We start from the raw sequence: 19,329 nt of genomic DNA, 5'->3' as shown, positions 1-19,329 counted from the left end.
AGCTTTCTCTCGGCCGCGCTTCGGCTCTCGCGGGCGTCCGGCGCGGGATTGTAACTGCCTGGCGGCGGGAGAAGTAGCTCTCGAGCCAAGGGACGTGCGACTACCCTCGCGTGGTCATGGAGGCGCGGCGGCCGCCGCTACGCGCGACGACTTCGGCCCCTGGCCGGAGCCGAAAGCTACTGCTGCTGCCGCTGCTGCTGTTCCTGCTGCCGGCCAAAGCTCTGCGGGGCTTGGAGGTGGAGGAGAGGCCCCGAACCCGCGAGGAGGAGTGCCACTTCTACGCGGGTGGACAAGTGTACCCGGGGGAGGCGTCCCGGGTTTCGGTCGCCGACCACTCCCTGCACCTCAGCAAAGCCAAGAGTAGGTGGTGCCCCGCCAAGGCGGGGTGACCGGTGGCAGAGGGAGGCGGGAGGTGGGGAGGGCCAGGAGACACGTGTACCCTGGTTACGGTGGCTACCCGGGGGCCTGGCTTGGGCGGCACCCCCTGGGCTGCCTTCGGTCCCAGGGAGAGCCTGGCTCTCTCCTTGGGGGGTGGGGGGGATGGAAGGGGGTGCGAGGTGGGAAGAAAGGGATGGGTTCCACTAATCAGATTTTGGAAGAAGTAGTGGTTACCCCCGAAGCCACAGATGAGGGAAAGAGGATGGCACTGGTCCGGGGCTTGCAGGCGACGAGGATGTTGTGCAAACTGAAACACTTCCTCAGACATCGCAAAGAGCCTGCAGCACGTCGCGTCTGTTCTGCGATTTCGGGGAAGAATGCATTGATAAGTTGAATAATGATTCACAGACAGTTTGATTGAACAGAAAAGTGGCTAAACAGAATGCTCAGGGCAAACGTTTCATTTTTCGTTTTTCTTTGATTGTTGTTGCATCTTATAAAGAAGACTATTAAAAGCCACCTTCCCAAAGACCTGTGTAGTTCATGGGTATCCTTTGTGTTTCTCAGAAATGAGGAACTTGTTACAGGGTGTACTTTGGAGGCTCTTTGTATGGAAATGGGAAAAGGGAGGTTAGAAGTAATGCATTTGGGTTGATGATAAACCTCGTGGCAAATTTGTGTCCTGCCAATTTGGCTTTTGATTATTTGCATTTCTGTCCAGTGTACACAACTAATGGCCACTTTCAGGAAGGACACATCAGACTAAGTAGATACTGAGAAAGTTGTGGCCTGCTGCATCTGGATGTTAAGATTAGCCCCAAAAAAGTGGCTAGGGGCTAAAGGATAAAGACTGTCCCTTACTCGCTTTTTTTTTTTTTTTTTTTTTTTTTTTTTTGCGGTACGCGGGCCTCTCCCCGTTGTGGCCTCTCCCGCTCCGGAGCACAGGCTCCGGACGCGCAGGCTCAGCGGCCACGGCTCACGGGCCCAGCTGCTCCGCGGCACGTGGGATCCTCCGGGACCGGGGCACAAACCCGCGTCCCCTGCATCGGCAGGCGGACTCCCAACCACCGCGCCACCAGGGAAGCCCCCTTACTCGCTTTTAAGCAACTTGCTTTTCCTACTGACCATTTGGCATTCTGAAGATGTGTATTTGGCTTTTGTGGTACAGTTACAGAATGCTCCTTGCCCAGGTTCAGTGAAAAAAAGTAGTGCTTCACAATTATGAATCCCCAGTGTTAAATTGCATGTTGTTATGGCTTAGGATGGAGTGGGAGTGATAAATGAGAAAAACTGTTTCGCCTCCTTAAACATCTGCAGTTCTTTCCTACTGAAAGTTATCTTTAGATTTTTGTTTTTAAAAAAGCTAGTGTTGCACTTCTAAAATCGTATTTCCAAGTCCCATTGGTTTTACTTGCCTGGGAAGATATTTTGAAATATGTCAGCCAGTTAAGTGTTTACTGGCATTACATATATTTTTCATAACAAATCCCATCCAAGTCTGCACACGGAAGCAAAAAATAGTAGTAATAATAGATTTCCCTCTACCAGCAAACCTTTTCAAGTTTTAGGTATTTGCTATATTTCTCTCATGTGTAGGCTCATCTAGAATTAAAATTACAAGGACTTTTCACTCATAAAATGGAATGTTATGGCATTATTAAGTTCAGACTTTCAAATAATTTTTAGTAACATGAAAAACTTCATGATCTACTGCTCCCTTTTTTAAAAAGTGGGGCACAGGGCTTCCCTGGTGGTGCAGTGATTGAGAGTCCGCCTGCCGATGCAGGGGACACGGGTTCGTGCCCCGGTCCGGGAAGATCCCACATGCCACGGAGCGGCTGGGCCCGTGAGCCATGGCCGCTGAGCCTGCGCGTCCGGAGCGTGTGCTCCGCAACGGGAGAGTCCACAACAGTGAGAGGCCCGCGTACCGGAAAAAAAAAAAAAAAAGTGGGGCACAACGTGATCCAAATTTATGTGTTTAAAAAAGACTGGAAGGAAAGACATCAAAATGTTAACAGTAGTTAAATTATGGGGGTTATGGGGAGAGGGGATTTATTCTTCTTTATACTGCTCTGCATTTGCTTTATTAATTATATGATTTATATTCGGGACAATTTTTGTTTGTTTTTTAATACATGCAAGGGTTTGCTTTGGGAATTCCATTTATAGATCTTAGCATACTGCATTCTTTTTGCTCTATAAACTGATGACAGTTTTTTTTTGAACTAACACTACAGTTCTTAAATCAAGAACCCAAAATTTCCCAAGGAAAAAAAAAAAAAAGCAAGCAAGCAAACCATATCCAGGATATGAGGGCCTGCCTTTCCACCACCTTGCCAACATTGTGTTATCATTTAACAAATCTTACCCAATTTGCTAAGCCAGATAATAACAATAAAGTATTCTATCAGTGTTTAAAAAAGAAAAAAGAACCCAAAATTTCCAAAATCAAGATTTTCAGAACAGAATTTTCCAGTTTTATTGGTTTTCCCAATATGCTAAAATCATTAAGGACTATCATTGTAACACATTTTTTTAATTATAGTTAATTTATTATAGAATATTTATTTTATTTGATTTTATTTATTTGGCCACGCCACACCACAGGGCGTGTGGGATCTTAGTTCCCCAACTAGGGAGTCTTAACCACTGGACCACCAGGGAAGTCCCTGTAACACATTGTTACAATTATAAACTCACACTTGAGTAGCATTTTAAGTAATGTATATAAAGCATATATAGTTGTGTATCCTTCTGCTATCTAATTCTCCCTCCTAGCCTTTACCAAATCATATCAAGATATTTCTGGCTCAAGATAAGGAATCACGTGTTACATATTTTTTGGGGGGGGGAGGTTGTTTTTTACTCCATTTTACTAAAAATATGTTTTCAACTACAGTAAAATGAAAGCAAGCAATCCTCTGGTATTTCCTGAAATACATCCTTAGGAAAATAACCTCTTTAGATCTAGAAACTTGGCCTCTTTATAAATTACCTTGCAAAATAGAAAATATTTCTCAATGATGAAATAAAAGATTATTCTTATAAATCTAAAAACAAAAAATAAAAAACAAAAAAAAAGTCAGCTGAACTCTACAGTGTGCTTAGTGACATAGTCTGTTTACATTGTGATGCAACTCCTTATCTGGGCAGGGACTGCTAGCCAACAGATCATGCCCCACCAGGCGTCTGCAGGCTACTCTTTGAGTAGCCCTGTACATATGGGGTAGGAATAAACACCTAACACTTCAGTTTAAGCAGGGTTCAAGCTAGACTCAGAGAACATGAACGTTTGTGTGAAATGTTCAGGGTATTTTTAATCCCTTCTTGCAATCAATCAAAAAACTAGTTTCTATTCTGTATACGCAACAAATAAGGCACATAGTAGAAGGTGGGGGTGATTTTAAAACTCAGGATCCTTGCCCACTTTAGGAAGTTTGCCACCTGAATAGAGAGAAAAACTAATGCCAAAAAAACCTACTTATACTTAGGCATTAATGATAAAGGCCCAATAAATGATCTGTGTAGACCACAAGAGCTCATACGTGCAGCTGGGGGAAAAAGCTCTGAGGCGATCTGCCAAAGCATCGAGGTAGAGGGAAAATGTAAGCAGGTCTTTTTTTTTTTTTTAACATCTTTATTGGAGTATAATTGCTTTACAATGGTGTGCTAGTTTCCGCTTTACAACAAAGTGACTCAGTTATACATATACACATGTTCCCATATCTCTTCCCCCTTGCGTCTCCCTCCCTCCCACCCTCCCTATCCCACCCCTCCAGGCGGTCACAAAGCACCCAGCTGATCTCCCTATGCTATGCAGCTGCTTCCCACTAGCTAATCTATTTTACGTTTGGTAGTGTATATATGTCCAAGCCTCTCTCTCACTTCATCCCAGCTCACCCTTCCTCCTCCCCATATCCTCAAGTCCATTCTCTAGTAGGTCTGTGTCTTTATTCCTGTCTTACCCCTAGGTTCTTCATGACATTTTTTTTCTTAAATTCCATATATATGTGTTAGCATACGGTATTTGTCTTTCTCTTTCTGACTTACTTCACTCTGTAGGACAGACTCTAGGTCTATCCACCTCATTACAAATAGCTCAATTTCGGTTCTTTTTATGGCTGAGTAATATTCCATTGTATATATGTGCCACATCTTTATCCATTCATCCGATGATGGGCACTTAGGTTGTTTCCATCTCTGGGCTATTGTAAATAGAAAAGAACATCATATATTTTTCTTTCTTAGTTTCCAAGCCAGCACCTTATTGGGAAGGAACAGCTGTGATAAATGGAGAATTTAAGGAGCTGAAGTTAACTGATTATCGTGGGAAATACCTGGTTTTTTTCTTCTACCCTCTTGATTTGTAAGTAATACATGTACATAGCAGCTAGTAAAACCTCAGTCATTATTAGTCATTATTCAACAACATCAAATAGTTAGAAATTATTTTATTTAGCACTTGTTCTTAAAGGGAAAATTGAGATGAGTTTTTTCAAGAAGGTAACATCTTGAATATATTTCAGAATCATAAACCATTGATCCCAGTACTTATATCTACATGATTGTGTTATCAAAATGTAATCATTAGAGGAAAGCCACATTTATATTCATTAAGCTATACTTACTAAGGCAAGAAAATGGACTGAGAATATTTTAGAAAGCATTTAATTGCAAGACTTATGCCACAAATCTGTTTCTCTGTTAACTTGAATGTTTATATGCCTTTTTCTCTGGTGATGCCATTTAACTATGGTTTTACTATTTTTATTCTTTGCTACATCTGTTGCTTTTCTGTGATTTGAACATTTTCCTGAAAATACTGGATATGCTTAAGGAATAATACCTATTAATATAAATTATGGTTATGGGGGTAGTTCTCTTACTTTTGTAGATAGAAAGTTGACTCAAAGTAAATACTCTTGGAACTTTAGTCACATTGAGGATTTAACTTTGAGTGTTTTTTCAAATTCCATGAAAGCGAAAAGATACCAAAGAGAGTTATCCCAACTTTTATCTTTTTTGTTTGAATATATTTTTTGGTTACAAAAGTAAATAGAAGATTCTTCTGTCTTTGCCACTGTATATTAAGGTCGTTTTTACATGAGGAGTAATCTAGAACTAAGTAAATATATTTTAAACTTGCAGGGAGGATATACTTAAGCTCATATCTTTAGGTTGTCTCTAGGCCAGAGATCAGCAAAGTTTTTCTGTACAGGGCCAGATAGTAAATATTTTAGTCTCGAAGTGATCTTCATTGCAACTACTCAGTTTTGCCTTTGAAGCACAAAACAGTCATAGACAATACTGAATGAGTGTTGTGCTCCGTTGAAAGTTTATTTACAAAAAATAAGATAGGCCAGATTTGGACTGTGAACTGAAGTTTGCTGACCCCTACTCTAAATCCAAATCGAATTCTCATAAAAATTTGTACATTGAGGCTAAAACAAATCATGAATCTGCATAATATGTAATATTTTAAATTAGTAAGAACTTGCTTCTTTCTAATCAACTTGTACTATGGCTTGACTAGCTAAAATGTATTATATAACTTAACTTCAAATAGAAACCAGAAGTAGAAATTTTAATATATATAAAATGATAGGCCTTCTAAATTCATGCTGTAAAACTGAAAAGCAACACATATATTAAATATATTTGATGCTAAACCTGAATTTTGAAATTAGTGTAACATAGACAAATATGCTGTTTCTCCAGTGTTATTTAAAACTCCATAATGAATAAGATATATCTAATTAGAGCATGATGTTAGCAGTGGTCTTCTGGGGCAAGGAGCTGAGAGAGCTGCTTTCTGTTGTTTCTGTGTAATGCCTGCCGGACTGGGCCTGGTTAGAGAAGGAAGAATCCTGGGACATTTGCCACAGTCTGCAAGGAGGAAAGTCAGAATTCTGCCAAGATTCTGCAGAATTTCAGTTTTCTGCCTAAACTTTAAGTTGGGCCAGTGTGTCTCTAGGTAGCATTTCTTGGAATAATAGGAAAGAGGGCAGGGGCCGATCATTCCTACCTTTTGGAAAATATTAAAAATACATTCATAGGCCAGGTTTCCAGGGACATAACCTGGATTAGAATTGTCTGCTTGCATATGGCAGTCCTCCACTCGAACAACTGAAACATTTGAAAAGCCTGTGTTGGGCTGTGGTAGGAACTTGTCCTGTAAGTCTGTTTTTCAAACTTTCTTGACGATGACACATGGTAGGAAATATATTTTTCATTGCCGCCCAATACACTTATACATACAAGTAATATTTAGTCTGTATGCACCGGTATAGTCATGCTCCTTAAAATACTGAACAACTTCCATACCAACGCCCTCCCCAAGTTGCCCCTCCCACCTAGTCCCTTTCAGAAACCTCCAGAGAGAGCTAAAGCCAACCTTGAGTTAAGGTGGTTAAATATTTTTAATATCACTCCTGAATACACACATATATATGCACTTATATATAAATATATATGCTTTATAACTTACCCTTACTGTGTGTGATATATGTGTGATCATACTTTCTATTTCACTTTTTTAAAATGTTGGTTGGAACTCAATAAATTGGCTTAAGGAGTCCCTATCACTGCTTGAAAAATACTACCCTAAGGTAATATTCTCTAAATGTGCCCTTCTGACAACAGGACTGGGAGACGAGGTAGTAAGTAGAAGAGGACCTTATCAAGAAAGGGAGGGGGGTGAGAGAGTATTTCCTCATCTCCAAAATAGAGATAGATGCATCTAGCTCATAGGGTTGGCATAGGAAGGTTAAAAAAAAATAGTGAAACAATGTAAAATTTGTATTGATCCTTTGAAAGCTATAAAGCACTATATAAAGTATTATTGAATAAAAGCTAATAAAATGGGGGATGCTGCCATAAGGGAGAAGAGAACATTGGTTGACCACTGATCCATTAAGTTATAAAAGTAAAGTTTATCAAGATGTAATTGGGAACTCTGTACTTTTTAAATTAAATGAGATTTGATCAAATAACCATTTTTTTAGACTACTCCCATCTTGAGAAGCTTCATATATAAAATTGTTCTTAATGTGTGTTTTTATATACTAAAGGTGTTTATAAAAACAAAATCATTTGAAACTAAGTATATGTGTATTTTGAGAATAATTTTTTTTTTAACTTTCAGCACTTTTGTGTGTCCAACTGAAATCATCGCCTTTGGTGATAGAATTGAGGAATTCAGATCGATAAACACTGAAGTGGTAGCATGCTCTGTTGATTCACAGTTTACCCATTTGGCCTGGTCAGTATCTTAAACTTAATATTTGTAGGGAAAAAAATGGACATACTCTTAAAGTATGGGCAGACAACTCTTAACATGACAGGAATATAGAGGAGCTCCAGTGGCACAGTCAGTTAGTGCATGGTACTTGTGTGACGGGAATATAGTTATTTATCAGACAGTTCAGGAATAAATTTATCTGAGAGCTGCTAGTTCAACGAAGGTACAGTAAAAATGCTTAAGGATTTTATAGGACATTTCAAATTTGGGGGAAAAAAAGTTAAATTCAAAAGATGTAATATCCATAGCAAAACCCACTGAATTGTATGATTACTTTATTATCATAAATTGGGTAACCTTAATCTGGAGAAATAAAATCTAAAATACTATGTCTCTCTGTTACCCAGTTGTCTAGTATTAAGTCAAACTCAAAATAGCTTTTATCATTACTTTTTAAGAAGCAATGATTTTTTAAATTAATGCTTTAAATAATTTTTTAAAATTCATTAAACATGAAAAGATGCTCTGCCTAATTAATTGCAGAGAATTTACAATAAAATGACAAGAGATGACATTTTTTTCCTCTGTCTGGCCAAGAGTTCAAATATTTAAGAATTTCATCCAATGTTGATAAAGGTGTGAAGAAATGGTACTTACACAAACACAGTTGATTCAGCATTTCTGGAGAGCAGTTAGGCAACATGTTTCAAACATTGAAATGTTCATGTTGATGTGAGTTTTGTTTTATAAATTTATGTATTTATTTTTGGCTGCGTTGGGTCTTCGGTGCTGAGCACGGGCTTTCTCTGGTTGCAGCGAGCGGGGGCTACTCTTCGTTGTGGTACGCAGGCTTCTCACTGCGGTGGCATCTCTTGTTGCGGAGCATGGGCTGTAGGCTCGCGGGCTTCAGCACGCAGGCTCAGTAGCTGTGGCTCATGGGCTCTAGAGCTCAGGCTCAGTAGTTGTGGAGCACGGGCTTAGTTGCTCTGTGGCATGTGGGATCTTCCCGGACCAGGGCTCGAACCCATGTCCCCTGCATTGGCAGGCGGATTCTTAGCCACTGCGCCACCAGGGAAGTCCCTAATGTGAGTTTTTAATAGCATCCATAATTTTGTTCACAAAATTTTTGCACAATAAAGATTGTGCAGAATTATTTTGCTTTTAAAATTTAACATTCAATTCGTTAAAGTAACAAAGTCAAAACAGGTTTTTCTCCATTTACAATTATGTATATAAATATATATACATGAATATATTTGTATATATAACTGTAAATGTATATAAATTATAATTGTAAATTATACATACACACATATATGTATGTGCATATATGTAAGTAAAAGTTTAATTGGTTCAGGAGCTACAATTTAAATTTAATTTAATTTCCTTAAGTAATTGATTCTCTTAAGTATTTTAAGATGCAGTTATATATTTAATATATTTAAGCATCTGTTTTCAGACAAACTTTCCCAAGAACTTAATTCTTGCAAATCTAATAAATAAATAGGTGTGTCTTAAGTCCTTTTAAAATGTTTCTTTACTAGTTATAAACTAAAATTTCAGATTACACATTTTGAATTGGAATCATAAAGTGAATCTGTTATTTTAACATGCCAAATCTCTTAAACATTATAATTTAGTATACAAATATATACTGATTATTTCTTAATATAAAAATATTAAAACTATGGTTTGAATTTGCTTCATCATTTCTATAGTAATTCTAAATCTTTGCAGGATTAAAACACAAATCCACTAAGGAGAAAGTTATGTCATCCCAAATAATTTGGGATTGCTTTCCCAAGGAATTTTGGGGGATACATTCTCAGCTGGATAGGTTTCATATCAACCCGAGATTTCTACTTGGATGTCAGAACTGGGGCTGCCAACATCTGGAGCCACAGTTCCCTGTTTCCTAACGGCTACGTCAGTGTCCTACCATGAGGGCCCCAACCCACATCCTCCAGTTTCAAGTTGCAGAATACTTAAATCTGAAGACTGATGAGTCTGAGATTACAGCTAACTTCCTTGCTGCTTCAAGTGGACTTGGCATTTCTTGTCTCTCAGAATATTAAAATGCCATCCAGTTGTATCGTGCTTATCTCACAAGGCTTTGTCTTGCAATCACAATTCTAAGGTTATGCTTATGACAGTGCATATCCTTTGATCCATAATTCCACTTCTAGGAATTAATCAGACAAGTATACAAAGTTGAGAATTATCAGGATTTTCCAGCAGTGTTTATAAAAGCAAAAAAAAATGGAATCAGTTTAAATGACTGTCAGTAGAGATTAGTAACATGTATTATGTCTGTACATTAAAAATGTGATGTATATCTCCATATTTAGTGTTTAAAGGATATGAATATATTGTTAAGGGAAGGGAGAGGCAAGAAAAATAGAATGTATATTAGCCTGTCTTTGTTAGAGAATGTGTGTGTTGTGTGTTTGTGTGCATATGCAAAGAAAGAGTGCTGATTTAATGTATGCCATTTACTTAACCCTGAAAGGTAAATTTTCTGTTACAGGATTAATACCCCTCGAAGACAAGGAGGACTTGGGCTGATAAGCATTCCACTTCTTTCAGATTTGAACCATCAGATCTCAAAGGACTATGGCGTATATCTGGAAGACTCGGGCCACACTCTTAGGTACCTTTCAGTGGTTTTACATTATGACAAATATGAATATATTTGTAATCCTCCTTGAAATGGAGTTAGAAGATACAAGGTTTGATCAAGAAATATTTGCTCTGTTTGCAAAAATGTTGTAGATACCGTTAAAAATAATTGGTATGTGCCCAACTTAAGCTATGTGAGTGTCACAGACTGTTAGAGCCAGAAGATTATTTAGAGGTCTTTGACCAACCCTGTCATTTTACATAAAAAACAGATTCAGAGTTCCATGGACTTAGCCAAAGTTACTACAGTTAATTGCAGAGCCCAGACATGAACCCAGGTCCCCAAATGGTTTGTCCATTTCTTTCTCCTCTTTTCCAAACTGACTCTAGTAATGGTTTTTCTAAATACAAGTATCATAGTATTTATTTAACAAACCTGTGTCTTTGGAGTAGGAAAAATTAAGGAAATATTTTACCCAACAACCCTCATTGAGTTACTTGAGTTAATCAATACTGATAGAATTCTTTGAAAAAAAGGGCAACTTCAGCTTGAAACAGTTTTAATTTTCTTATATATTGTTGATTTGCTTTGCAGTGCTAAGTTTTTTTAATGTTTTATGTGAAGGTGTCAGTATTTTATAATCCTGTGGGTTTCATATAACAGCTTTATTGAGATATAATTCACATACCATACAACTCACCCATTTAAAGCATACAATTCAGTGGTTTTTAGCATATTCACAGAGTTGTGCAACCATCACCACAATCAATTTCAGAACATTTTCATTGCTCCAAAAAGAAATCCCATCCCCATTAGCAGTCACTCCCCGTTTCACCCAGTCCCCCTCCCCTAGCCCTACACAACCACTAATCTACTTTATGTCTTTCGAGTTGCCTATTCTGGACATTTCATAGAAATGGAATCCTACAGTATCTGCTCTTTTATGACTAGCCTCTTTCACTTAGCACAATGTTTTCAAAAAAGGTTCATCTATATTGTATCATGTGTCACTACCAAGTTCCTTTCTCTCTCTTTTTTTTTTTTTTTTTGGTACTTGCCAAGTCTGTAATGGTTTCTGCCTAGAGTTTATTACTAAGTTAACTCCCGAAGAGTAAATATGCCACTAAAAAGATTGAGGCACTTTTAAAATTTAGAATTATTTGAACATTAACCAAGTAAAATTATCTAATATTAGCTATTTTATGTGATTTGAACCAAGTTTGTTTTTTTAATTTTTTATTTTCATCAAAGTAATATATGCACATAGTTTTTAAAAGTCACGTTTTCTTAAACAGTCCTCTCCTTACTCTTAGCCCTGCTTCATGGAGGAAGCTACTTTCAGCCCTTTAGCTACTGCTTGCATTATTTGACTCCATATTTCTAAATAGTATCTTATATAATACATCTCCTGGATATATCAATTTTGCTATTATTTTTCATGGTAAATAGGACTTTATCTTTCTTACATCATCCCCAAATTAATTTTCCCAGTATAATGTGTCACAATTTTGGATTAAGTCAATATTCAGTGTTTATATAAATATTATTCACTGCTAAACTTTTAAGTGTAGTGTGCTGAAGATTACCTTCCCCTGTGGCAGATATTTTTATTTTCTTGTAGCTAATAAACTACTTCATTTCTTTCATTCCCTTAGTTTTCTATATATCCATCACTAATTATTCCTAAATTCCACACCTGGATTGTAACCCCTCTAAGTACTGCATTTTTCCTCTGTCAGTTTTTTTCCTCCATCCTCCTGCTTCCAGTCAGACTGATGGCTCGCTAGGCCTGCTACATAGCTGTTGTCCTAGCACTTTATGCACCAGCATCCTGGGACGTTCCTTCACCTCTTCTCTATTAGATACCCAATTTTCTGGCTCCCATGCCTGCCTGCCTTCTTTATGTAATCCTTTGTTATGGTGAAGCACATCCTCATAGCTTCCTAATACAAGGTCATTGGAAGGTAAAATGCTTGAGGGCCTTCTGTGTCTGAAAATGTTTTTATTCGGCTCTCATGCTTGATTAATAATGTGGCTGGGTGTAGAATTCTAGATTGAAAGGCATTTTCCTGTGGACATTTGAAAGCATTGCCCTGATACCTTTAGCTTCTGGGGCTGTTATTGAGATGTCTGTTGCCATTTTAATTTCATACTTTTTGTAAGAATGACCTGTCTCTGTTCTGTGGAAGAGACATATATACATATTACACCAAGTATGGCAAATGCCTTAGTCTCATAGTCTACCAAAGAAGCAGTTCACACAATCAGAACAGAAAACAGAAGCTACAATTTGCTACCAAAGAAAAGGCAGATTTGTTTTTGTGTGGTGTGTGTTGGTATGATGTGCCTTACAGAGGCAAGGTCAAAATTTCCCATCAGGGTCACTTACTTCAGAACAGACTTGATCACCTTTGATGAGAATTTTCAACTGTAAAAGTAGTACATGAAAGGATACCCATATGAGTAGTAATTAACAATTTTGCCTGAGTTTGGCCAAGTTGATCTGGTCTAAGGAGATTGAGCCCTAGTTAGTTCAGACGTTGAGTTGCTCATTCAAAAAAGGTGTTGTAGAATGAGGAGGAACACTTCAGTAATGTTTAACATGATTATGGAATAAGATTTCATGTAACAGATATGTAATGCCATGTATTTCTACTAAATATATATATATCATCATTATTTTAATACTTGTACACAAGCAATTAGCCCTAGTACCCGAGATCCTTTTCTAATCCAAAGTAAGTATTGGGTTGAAATCCATATTGACTGAAATAAATAGATAGTAAAATCCTTTGACAATTTTTATCTCTAGTATACTTTAACTCTTAAAGTGCCACCCCGATCTCAATAGCAGGTCTTTTAGGTCGAACTATCTCATTATTCCCCAGGCCTTAGTAGTGAATCACATATAGAAAGATTCAGAAGGAAAGGCAACTTCATATTGGTGACTTTATCTTTTTCCACCACTGAAAAAGGAAATACAAAGACATTCTAAACAGCCAGTGATAAGAAACATGGATCACTCCTTCACCCAAAGGAAGGCTTTGCTAGGTAGTTTAATCATTTCATTTACAGTACAATCCCAAACCTAGTACACGTCAAGATTCAACTGATAATACTACAGTACATTTCATAGACAAAAACAAATTATTAAAGCTACCGTTTAACAGTGATAATCCCAAAATATACAGTAGATAAGTGTGGGTATGGGGGTGTGTGCATGTGCATACCAGTCAAGTAGGTAAGTAGTGAGTTTTTGGTTCTGTATAACATCCTTCTGTGTGAGCGGTACAGGGATTCATGTTAACTAATATTTTTCTTCTTGACTGAGAACAAATGTCCTCACTTTTACCATTCTTATGTTTTACAGAGGTCTCTTCATTATTGATGACAAAGGAATCCTAAGACAGATTACTCTGAATGACCTTCCTGTGGGTAGATCTGTGGATGAGACACTGCGTTTGGTTCAAGCATTCCAGTACACCGACAAACATGGAGAAGGTGCCCTTCCCTTCTAACCATCATAGCCTCTTGATTTTTTAGTTTGAGCGATACTAGCATAATTAGTTTGGTTTCTTATCTTACAAGTAATTTTCATGGTTCCAAAGTCTTCTGATTGTTTTCAGATTATTAGGTCTTTTAAGCAGATCAAATTATAATTTAAAGTGCTTTTAACAAAATATCACTAATATTTTCTACTTACTGAATACGATGGACAAAATATTATTTTCATAGTCCTTTTGGTTAAGCTCAGAGAAGTTTCTGCTACTGTAATTTTCCAAATTACGTTTCTATAAACTTAAAATGCAGCAGCCAATCTGGCAGTATCTAGTAACGTAGGTTTTATTTGCATGTTTACATTATTTGATTTAGCTTTTTTTCCTCAAAGTAATTCAGAAATCCTTAAGGTTATTCAGTATCACACTGGTAACCTGTCATTTCATCCTTTCACTTCAAGTTTTTGTAGTAGCCAAATGGAAGAGGTCAGATCTTCTTAAAATAGAACACATGTTATATATTCCTTTCAAACGTGTAACTCAGTGCCTGAGTCAGGGTGCACTCTAAATCAAGGGGAAATCCTACCTTCCAAATAATGTTAAAGTCTTTTTTGACAAACAGTGAACCATGGCATCAGTACAAAATACTGCAGGACATAGCAGATAAGCTTAAGGGAATGTACATTCAAGGAATTTTTGCTGTACCAAGACCTTTCAGTTTACCAGATTCCCAAACTTTCCAACTGTATTAGAGGAACACTCAATTTGGTTTCTTCTATTGTAAATGTAACTAAACATAATTGACAAAAGTGAAAATAGATTAGCTGCCTGCTGATAAGCTCCATGACTAAAATTTCTGGCTGCAAGCCAGTAAGCTAACAGAAGTCAACTGTCCTGTAGCAATGTTCTCATTAATATAGGCTCTATTTTCAGTTTCATTTGGAAAAAGAAAACACAAGAGCTGCTAAAGAGAACTGAACTCTGTTTTTAAACTGTCTTTTGCCAATTTTTGTTTCTTTCAGTCTGCCCTGCAGGATGGAAACCTGGTAGTGAAACAGTAAGTCAAATTGATTTTTCTGTTAAGAGGATGGCTGGGGCAAAAAAAAAAAAAAAACAAAAAAGCCAACCCTAGGATAATCTTTCCTTGTAAAAGAACTCCCTTGATTTTGTAAATGAAGTAAACATTGCTAGGCAGAACTCATAAGACTACAGACATTCTTTGGACTGTACGGAGAGTAGCTGCAACTGGGAAAGCAGAATATGGGGCCTGACGCTGTGAATTTTAAAGCCAAGTATACAGAGAGAGATACCATTAAAAAAGGGGAGGGGGACAGTGGAGACGTGGTAGAATCAATTCAGGGCAAAGAAGACAGTCACAAGCAAAACCTTCAGTGTATATTAAAAGCTTTTAAGAAAATCTGGCTTACTGGGGGCAGACACCAAAAACAACGGGAACTACGAACCTGCAGCCTGCGAAGAGGAGACCCCAAACACATTAAGTTAAGCAAAATGAGAAGACAGAGAAACACACAGCAGATGAAGGAGCAAGGTAAAAACCCACCAGACCAAACAAATGAAGAGGAAATAGGCAGTCTACCTGAGAAAGAATTCAGAGTAATGATAGTAAAGATGATCCAAAATCTTGGAAATCGAATGGAGAAAATACAAGAAACGTTTAACAAGGACCTAGAAGAACTAAAGAGCAAACAAACAATGATGAAGCAACACAATAAATGAAATTAAAAAGTCTCTAGAAGGAATCAATAGCAGAATAAATGAGGCAGGAGAACAGATAAGTGACCTGGAAGATAAAAGCGTGGAAATAACTGCTGCAGAGAAGAAGAAAGAAGAAAGAATGAAAAGAATTGAGGACAGTCTCAGAGACTTCTGGGACAACGTTAAACACATCAACATTTGAATTATAGGGGTCCCAGAAGAAGAAGAGGAAAAGAAAGGGTCTGAGAAAATATTTGAAGAGATTATAGTTGAAAACAATCAGATTAATTAACAAATCCATCATCTCACAGTTAGCCTTTTTTGTGTGGGGTGAGAAGGCTTAAGATCTACTCTTCTAGCAAATTTCAGGAATACCAACAGTATTAACTATAGTCAACCGTGCTGTGCATCAGGTCCCCAGAACTTATTCATCCTAAAACTGAAGGTTTATACCGTTTGACCAGCGTCTCCCCATTTCCCCCAGCCCCAGCCCCTGGCAACCACCATTCTACTCTGTTTTTATGGGCATTCATTCAACAGACATTCCTTGAGCACCTGCTATATGGCAAATATTCGAACTTGGATGATAGCCAGATGATACTTACTAGTGAACACCATAGCCAATGTCCCAGCCCTCAGAGTTACGTTCTAATTTCAGTTGTGGCCAATGCTTTTAGAAACAGGTTGATGGGAGTTGGTGAGACAGTGCCTGGGATGGGGATAAAGTGGTCAGGAAAGACTTTTCAGATGATATTTGAGCTGAAACGTGAGTGAAGAAAGGGAGCCAGTCGTGCATGGAGCCGTGCAGAAAGAGCATCAGGGGCAGAGGCCCTGAGGCCGGTAGCGGCTCAGCGTGGCGGGGGAGCAGAAAGGGTTGGCGCGGGCAGAACGCTGAGCTGTGGGAATGGGAGAGGACGCCAGTGTCCCAGTGCACGGAGGGTTGGAGTCCCATGAGTTGACTGAGCAATGTGGAGTCCCTCGTGACCACAGGGAGGGCAGCAGGTGGTTTGAGGATAGGGCAAGAAGGAAGAAGGAAAGAAAACAGCTAGAGAGGGGGGTGTAGGATCAGAAAAGGTTTGGTGGTGGCGTTTCTTTGAAGACAGATGAATTTTTCATCTCTATTGCACAGGCCTCCTGATTTGTCTCCCCGACCTCAGTTTCTCTCCTCTCCAACACATGTCATTCTGCAGACCGGAACCTCTTAGTGGCTCTGCAGTACAAAGTCCTCATGCTCGGGCACAGCCTTCAAGCTTCTGCATTCTCTCGTTTCACTGCCTCTCCCTGGTCATCATCCCATGATTCACACACGCACACACACATGCACACATGCTATGCTCCCACCAAATCACGTGACTCATCTTTCCCCAAACTAAGCCCTACTCTGTCACGCTTTTGTGCCTTTGCTCAGGTCTTTCTTTCTGTAGCCTGGAGTACCTCTCTCCCCTTCCCTAAATTCCCCAAATTCTTCTTTCAAGACCAACTTAAATGCTACTTCCACTCTGAGGCCTTCCCTGATGCCATCTCAGCCTCTGTTGAGTCACAGAGCCTGTGTCCTAGTTTTGTGTGTTGCATCAAAAGCAGTTATGTACACGTACATCTTCCCCACGTGCTTGTACGAGCCTCCAAGGCGGGGACTTCGGTGGTTACCACTGGATCCCCCACTGTGCAGCATACTGTCGGCACCCGGTTGTTATGCCATAAGTACTCTTGAATTGAATTGGAATGCAGAGAGATTATATATTGGCAAAGACAAAATACTCCTGGAGTGATGCCTGAAATTAGGTAACATTTATTTTATGCTGAAGAAAATGCATATAGAACTATCATAAGCTGATTACAATAAAGTACAAGGTTATTTTTTTTATATAGGGATAAATGTACTTTACCTGTAACTAGCAAGTAACAGTTAATGTGAGAAATTAGAAACCTAGGAGGTTTCTAAGGCTGTAACGCTCTAGGAGGGAACACTTTTTCTTTCAGAGTATTTGTCCATTCACTAAATAGGTACTCACGTTGTTTTCAGAGTACTTCTTTTACTTTGCGGTTTGAGATTAAAAGGTTACAGTTCTGGACCTCCAAGCAATCCATTTGAACCCACTGCCCCCTTTTCAGGTTGTAGCATATCATCACTTCATCAGATAATTTTAAAAATACATTAACATCTGTAGCCATGCTCTCTTAACATGTTTGATTTTACACCATACCTGAAGATGCCATGAAAGCCTGGTGGCAAAGAGAAGAGCTGTAAGTAAATTTGAGGTGCTTGAGTACAGATGTTAATTTACTAGCAAACTATCTGCCTTCTGGGAGAGCTGAGATTAGCAGGACAAATCCGGTTTTTCCTAAATATATATGATATAATTTGGTACACAAAATAATCTTTATCTTTAGTCAAGAGATACGCAACTAATGTCAGACTACTGTTGATATACTTTGGCTTTTAAAATGAATAATTTGCTTTTTTTCTTTAACAGATAATCCCAGATCCAGCCGGAAAGTTGAAGTATTTTGATAAACTGAACTGAAAAATACTTCCTCAGGTCATGATGTTTGAAACTTCTCAGTAAAGTTCACTGTTTTGTTACCACATTGTGTTGCAGTAGTAATTTCTTGAATAATATAAAAATCCATGTCAGGGTCCAAAGATATTTAGTGTTTGGTAGACACTGATGCCAAAAGGTAGGCAGTTATTCTCTATCTTTCCAAAATACAAAAATGTCAGACTGACTCAAACTTGTAACAAGAGTAATAACTAACATTTATGGAGTACATGCCATCTACCAGGCATTGTGTTAGGAGGCTAGGTGTATTATTTCACTTAATTCTCACAGGAACTCTTTGAATTCTTTATTTTACAGATAAGGAAACAGCTAGCTAGCAAAGGTAGACTCAGTCTTTGAACCCAGACAGGCTAATTTCTAGTTTCGGGGCTGTTACCCCTCCACTGTGGCTCACCTCTCTGTACCTTTGAGGGTGGCAGGAAAGAATAGGTTGTGAGCACAGTCACCTTCTATAGAGTCTGGTAGGGACGGTGAACCCCAGACTCTCTGTATACAACATAAAGCCCCTTGGTTACTCCTTTTTTCTAAATTTACATTTACAGCTTGTACTAAATTTATAAGTAACAACTTACATGTTTATATTAACAATGGGAGTTCCTTGGTGGCCTGGTGTTTAGGATTCCGGGCTTTCACTGCCACGGCCCGGGTTCAGTCCCTGGTCGGGGAACTAAGATCCTGCAAGCCACGTGGTGCAGCCAAAAAAAAAAAAAAAAGGTATTTAGTTTAACAGAAGTTGAATCCCTAAGTATATGTAGCCAGCTGTTCACAAATGACCACATATACAGCTGAACTCCAGTGGTACTTCGTCACCCCAGTATGGCAATGGCTTTACTATAGTTATATACATGCCATGTAGTTTAAGGGAACTGGGACCCGAGAGCATCTGCCTCGTCCTGTCTGCCACGCTAATCCCCTCTCAACACTCGCAAAAAGCCCCTCGCCCCAGGGGAGGCCGTCCTAGAGTTGGGGATGTCCCTGGCCTCCTGGCTGACGCTCTGAGTTCTGTCATAAACGGCAGGGGATTAGTGACAGGCATTCAGACGTGGACACAGGAATTCAACTGCCATTTATAACCCTTTGCCATAGCAAAGTATGTTCTAAGTGCTACCTTACAGTCAACATTTTAGAAGCCAACTATTAGTAAAGTTGAAGACTGCTACTGCTTTGGTGTTCAGACAGGTTTGTGATAATCCTGTCAATCAATACTTGGAATACAATTGGAATCTTATTCTCAGGTTTCCTCTTTCCAATCTGAAAAGTACAAATTTTTTTGCTCATGGAATAAGCTTTATCTTCTTGATTAATAGTTTCCATTCT

The 19,329-nt window shown here is 38.7% G+C and overlaps 1 protein-coding gene across 1 annotated transcript; it reads left to right on the top strand.

Moving 5' to 3' along the window:
* The first annotated feature begins 10 nt into the window (after positions 1-10).
* On the top strand, positions 11-18,040 carry PRDX4 (peroxiredoxin 4). Its single transcript, XM_060136943.1, has 7 exons — positions 11-360; positions 4,627-4,744; positions 7,523-7,639; positions 10,146-10,268; positions 13,609-13,739; positions 14,758-14,792; positions 17,926-18,040. Exons 1-7 carry the CDS (start codon positions 117-119, stop codon positions 17,974-17,976), a joined length of 819 nt encoding a protein of 272 aa, XP_059992926.1. The 5' UTR covers positions 11-116; the 3' UTR covers positions 17,977-18,040.
* The last annotated feature ends 1,289 nt before the right edge of the window (positions 18,041-19,329 follow it).

The sequence above is a fragment of the Lagenorhynchus albirostris genome, chromosome X, assembly GCF_949774975.1.
Source record: "Lagenorhynchus albirostris chromosome X, mLagAlb1.1, whole genome shotgun sequence".
Lineage (NCBI taxonomy): Eukaryota > Metazoa > Chordata > Mammalia > Artiodactyla > Delphinidae > Lagenorhynchus > Lagenorhynchus albirostris.
Note: the sequence above shows the minus strand (reverse complement) of the source record. Positions and strands in the feature narration are given on the sequence as shown.